Source organism: Gossypium hirsutum, chromosome A08, assembly GCF_007990345.1.
Source record: "Gossypium hirsutum isolate 1008001.06 chromosome A08, Gossypium_hirsutum_v2.1, whole genome shotgun sequence".
NCBI lineage: Eukaryota > Viridiplantae > Streptophyta > Magnoliopsida > Malvales > Malvaceae > Gossypium > Gossypium hirsutum.
The window spans coordinates 56,022,065-56,026,873 of NC_053431.1; the positions used below are offsets into that span (position 1 = coordinate 56,022,065).

A 4,809-nucleotide genomic window follows, 5' to 3' on the forward strand; every position below is an offset into this window, starting at 1 on the left:
GTTGATCTAGTTGAAATGAGACAAATTTAATTGATTCAAGTGAGTTTTTGGCACCATTTGGACCTTTTGAAAATAGTGACTGACATTGTGATGTCAAGCTCTCAACGTCACAAAGAGGACAAGTCAATGAGTTACATCTCGACCTAGAACCCCCAAAATCATGGCATCAACTTGATAGTTTAAAAGTTTTACAATTTGATCCTTATTCGATCTTGAATTATCTATTGAGCTTCCGTAAACTTATACAAGTCTCGCATACGATTGTATAACATGAAAAAAATGATGTTTTGAACTTAATAGTATGTACTAATTGTTAAATTGAATTGAAATTGATCATGGTTGCTCAGACAACAAGTATGATATCCCGTAACTCGGATTCGACAATTGAGTCGAGTATAGAATGTTACAAATTTATAATGTAGCAAATCATCCAGCGGTTTTACCTTATGCAAGAAAACTTCAGTGGCGCAAATTTCAAAACTCAAACCTTCATCTATTAAATTCCATTACAAAGCTTTTTTTCCCACAAAGCTGGTTCGAAGTTTTGATATCAAAGAGTTTCCCAAATTATTTATATTATTATTTCTTTAAAGAGATGGATTCAAATAATTTCCTCCTTGAAGACAATACTAATGACACTTGTCTGTTCAGGAAATAAAAAAGAAAGAAAAGCCACATGACATCATTCATATCAACAAGCTATATGCAATTGAAAGGATACAAGGGTCGAGATCAAGAAATAAATTGGGGAGAAAGACTGGTGATACCCCGTACATGATAGTTTGTCCTGATCCTTCAGTAAAGAAAAGAGGACCTGAAATTATGCCTCTAGGTTCTACCATCCACATCAAACCCTGCCCCTGTCCAGCCAGGTGCTATAGATCCGCTACCCTTTGGCACGGCACCAATTCCTTTTCCTCTTCCATGAAAATGACTTTTTTTTGTTCCTTTTAGTTCTCCATCATCTGTGGGCAGTTTATGATGCAATTTCATTGCCGGAACATTTCCACCATTACCTAGATTAGGTACATTATCTGAAAAAGTAGGCCTCAGATCTGTTGTTTGAGAAACTGAGGAAGATTCCACAGTCGCAGCACCCTGTGTTAATCCAATTGCTTTCACGTCCTAAACATGATCCAAGGGAAAACTTTTAAAATTCAATGACTTGTGCACATATACCCAAGCTTAGAAAAATCCAAAACCCTGACAATATAAAAGAGATTCAAAAATAATGCCCAAGAATGGAGCAGTGAAGACGACAATTAATTTTGGCTTCTTAAGAGTAGCCATCTCCACGATGATCCTAGGTCACCTGAGCAAACCAGGAAACTGTTCCAGGTATTCTTGAAATCAATGTCCATACATCTACACTCCAGAGTTGTTTATTACATAAGAACAAACATAATCGCAGAAAGATCAGCAAATTAAGATGATAATCTCGCTTCATTTTCCCCCTTCTTTATATCACAGATAAGGGGCAGTCTGGACTGATTAATAGAACAATTTTCTAAAGGGAACCAAACATTAACAATGAATCAAAAAGGACTATAGTAGGTAGTCAGGAAAAGTTCTTGAGCTTGTAAACGCTCAAACACATGAATATGACACCTCCTTATCAATCCAGTTTATAACACAGTGAATGCAAAAATGGTCAGCAATAGAAAATTAAAAAGCAGAGCACACAATAACAGAAAACCAATTTTTATCTGGTGGCATGCTTATTTTAATGATTGTTCTAAAGAAGTTATCTTCTCCTAGAACACCATATAAGTATTGGATACTACATGAACTACTTGTAGTGTAATAAGAAAGAATAAAAAGAAAGCTCACATGACTAGACAAAGCGGATGCCCTACTTGGGTTCAGAGCTTCTAATCGCCTTTTCAACTCCTCAAGTCGAGCAAACTGGGAGTTACTGCTTTCTTGAACCTATCAAATGAAAGAATCAATTTAGTACAGTGCAATAATGCAAGCTTATCCACCTACAGCAAAGAAACAAAGAAGTATACCAGATTTTTTAAGTCCTCACATAACTTATGCTTAAGTGCTTCCTCATCATTCAAAGCGTTCAATGCTGCTTCCCAAATCTGAAATACATATTAAAGAGCTGCAATAAAACTAAAGCCACGTGGCACTATACTTGCTAGTAAAATGGATTGTAAAAGAAACTGAAAAATTATTCAGTAGCCTGTAGCAAGTCCCAAAAAATCAATTCAGGCCTTAATTAATTCAAATACAACCATAATTATCATGTATAAGTAAATTCCAGAATCTACAAGAGAGAGAGAGAGAGAATGCAACAAACCTTTCGTGCTTGTTCTTCCTTCTGCTTCGCAATACGTATTCTCTCAGTTGACATTTCAATTTTCTTTCTCATATGTTCAAGGGCTGAAAGTATGTACCACACATCATACCATGTAAGAATCACCCCATTATAGAAAAATGCATATAAATGAAAAAATATTTATACAGGAAGCAGCACATCAACCTGCTTTTTTGGGCCCAGCAGTGAGTTTCATCTCCATTGTAAGATTTGCTAGTTCTCTTTCAACATCACGTATTTTAGAATAGTTTTCTTCTATGTATCTGGAAGTGTGAATCAATAGAGATCAGATAAAATCTCCAGCAATTGAAATCACGAGAAACAAACTGAAAGAACATTAAAGAGAAGGGAAATGACAACCATATAAAGCACAATCCTCTTTCAACCTTAATTTGTACAAGTAAATGCTACAGACTAGATAATAATTTTCCAAGATACAAACAGAGTTCTTTTTTGTACTATAAATTGTTATATTTTAATAACTGAATCCCAAGAAAATAAACAAAAGAGCTTTCTTAAACTTGATTAATTAAGTGAGTAAATAAAAATTGTCATATTGAACTTTTTGTCAATGCATATACGTAAAAGATAATCCTAAACTTAAAGACACAAAAGAAATGCCAGAGCTTCTAAGCAAGTGCAATTCGAATCTGTTTCAGATTTGAATAATAAGACTTAGTGAAGCTGTAAATTCAATTAAAATTAGGACTAAATTAAAGTTTTAAGTAGTATCAAACTGACATGAAAGTTAATGCACCAGCACACATCACTTCTTATCCCTCTAGATTAGTATTACAGTAAGGATTTAAGGTAATTCTTCAAAGGCTGACCATTTATAGAAAACTCATATATACTCTCATCTGTTTTTCTACCTAAACACGTGCATTGCAGTGCAGGATTAGAAGAACACTCTCCTTACTATTACTGGATTAAATCCCAGAATTGAACAGAGTCGTCCATATAAGCCAGGTTTACAACAATTGAACCAAGGCAAGTGAAAAATAAATTATCTAAAAAAGCACATATACAAAAATAGAAATTTAAAATTAACAAAATGAACATACTTCTTGAGTTGAACCCGCCCTTCTTCGATTATCTGCCGCCACAGAAGAAAAAAACCATAAGAATTCGCCATGACATTTTCAGCAGAGTAACAACGAAACACAAAGAGAAGAGAGGAGAAAGAGAAGCGACCTTCTCAGTGTAGGCGATGACAGGAGCTTCCCTAGCGAGTCCATCGGGTCCGATCTCGGGTTCTAGGGCACGATTCGTGGCCATTTTTCTTCTTTTTGCTTTGGTTTGGAATTGAAATATAAACTGGAAATAAAATGGAAAATAGTCTTTATGACCTACCTGGTAAGATTTACAAACACTAAGTGGACTCGTTTCATTTTAGGAAGCAATGCATTGTTGCCTCTTTATTGTTGCTTTTGTCTTCGTTCTTTCTTTTTCTGTTTTGGGGTTTCGCTCTCTTCAATAGATGAAAAAAGAAAATAAAAAAACTCTCTTCCGATCGTGGCAAAACGTGTTTTTGCCTCAGATTTTGTAATTCAATTCTGCATATATATATATATCTATATGTGTATTTGATAAAATGCATATGCATATTTTTAAAAAATAATTCCCGGATTTAATTTATTGAACAACAAAGGGTTTACAAAAAGTAAAGACATATGAAACGACAACACAGTATCCAACAATCAAAGCAACAAAAAATAAATAAACCCTTTCTCTATTCCCCGTAATAACCCGGTCAATAATAAAGGAGTTGTTCATCCCTCCTTAGAGGCATATGGAAAAACAAAATCAGGGGCTTCTGCAAAATTCAATCGTCTCCCTCCATGTGTTCTGTTCACCGATTGTCTTCTTTATCGCTGCTATTGCATATGGAGGCACCCTTTCAACTAGATAAGTAGTTTCCTCCCTTCACAAATCACAAACCTTACCACTATGTTCTATGAACTTACTTTGTTTACTTCTCAAAACCTTATAAGAAATAAAGGAACCTTTAACAACTACACCAGAGGATACATTCCGTGTGAGGCTTATAGTGATTTTGTATTATACATAACAAATCAGAGTGGCATCAATGCTTGAAATCTGAAAAATAATATTTTGTAACAAAAATTGTATGCACCAAATGACGTCCTTTCCTTAAATCTTTACAATGAACTTTCGTGTTTTAAAAATGTTTGGGCCCTTAAGCTTAAATGTTTTATTTATTATAACTATAGCAATTACCTATTTGTTTTTTGTTTTTATAAACTTGAGGTTCCACCAATTACGTTACTGTAAGAAAAATACTTTAAGGTTGTAACACCCTCACCAATATTCAACGTCGGAATAGGGTTACGGAGCATTACCGAACATATCACACATTTAAACATACATTTCTTATACAATTAGTCAATTCAAATACAATTCATTCACAACAAATCATATTGTCCCTAATACGAGTTCAAGAGGCCTAAAACATGAATTCGAGG

General features: G+C 34.4%; 1 protein-coding gene across 1 annotated transcript; it reads right to left on the reverse strand.

Annotated features, from left to right (window-relative positions):
* Nucleotides 1-600: 600 nt before the first annotated feature.
* On the reverse strand, nucleotides 601-4,315 carry LOC107946452 (uncharacterized). Its single transcript, XM_016880785.2, has 7 exons — nucleotides 3,518-4,315; nucleotides 3,388-3,419; nucleotides 2,489-2,586; nucleotides 2,306-2,388; nucleotides 2,010-2,087; nucleotides 1,831-1,929; nucleotides 601-1,125 (listed from the first exon to the last, which is right to left on the reverse strand). Exons 1-7 carry the CDS (start codon nucleotides 3,599-3,601, stop codon nucleotides 829-831), a joined length of 771 nt encoding a protein of 256 aa, XP_016736274.1. The 5' UTR covers nucleotides 3,602-4,315; the 3' UTR covers nucleotides 601-828.
* Nucleotides 4,316-4,809: the final 494 nt, after the last annotated feature.

What these genes read in the sequence shown, in the direction of transcription:
- LOC107946452 (XM_016880785.2), bottom strand. Translation starts at nt 3,601, where the DNA reads ATGGCCACGAATCGTGCCCTAGAACCCGAGATCGGACCCGATGGACTC. An exon ending in GGGCGGGTTCAACTCAAGAA is followed by an intron (nt 2,587 to 3,387) that starts GTATGTTCATTT and finishes TCACACTTCCAG; the next exon opens with ATACATAGAAGAAAACTATT. An exon ending in TGCTGGGCCCAAAAAAGCAG is followed by an intron (nt 2,389 to 2,488) that starts GTTGATGTGCTG and finishes ACATACTTTCAG; the next exon opens with CCCTTGAACATATGAGAAAG.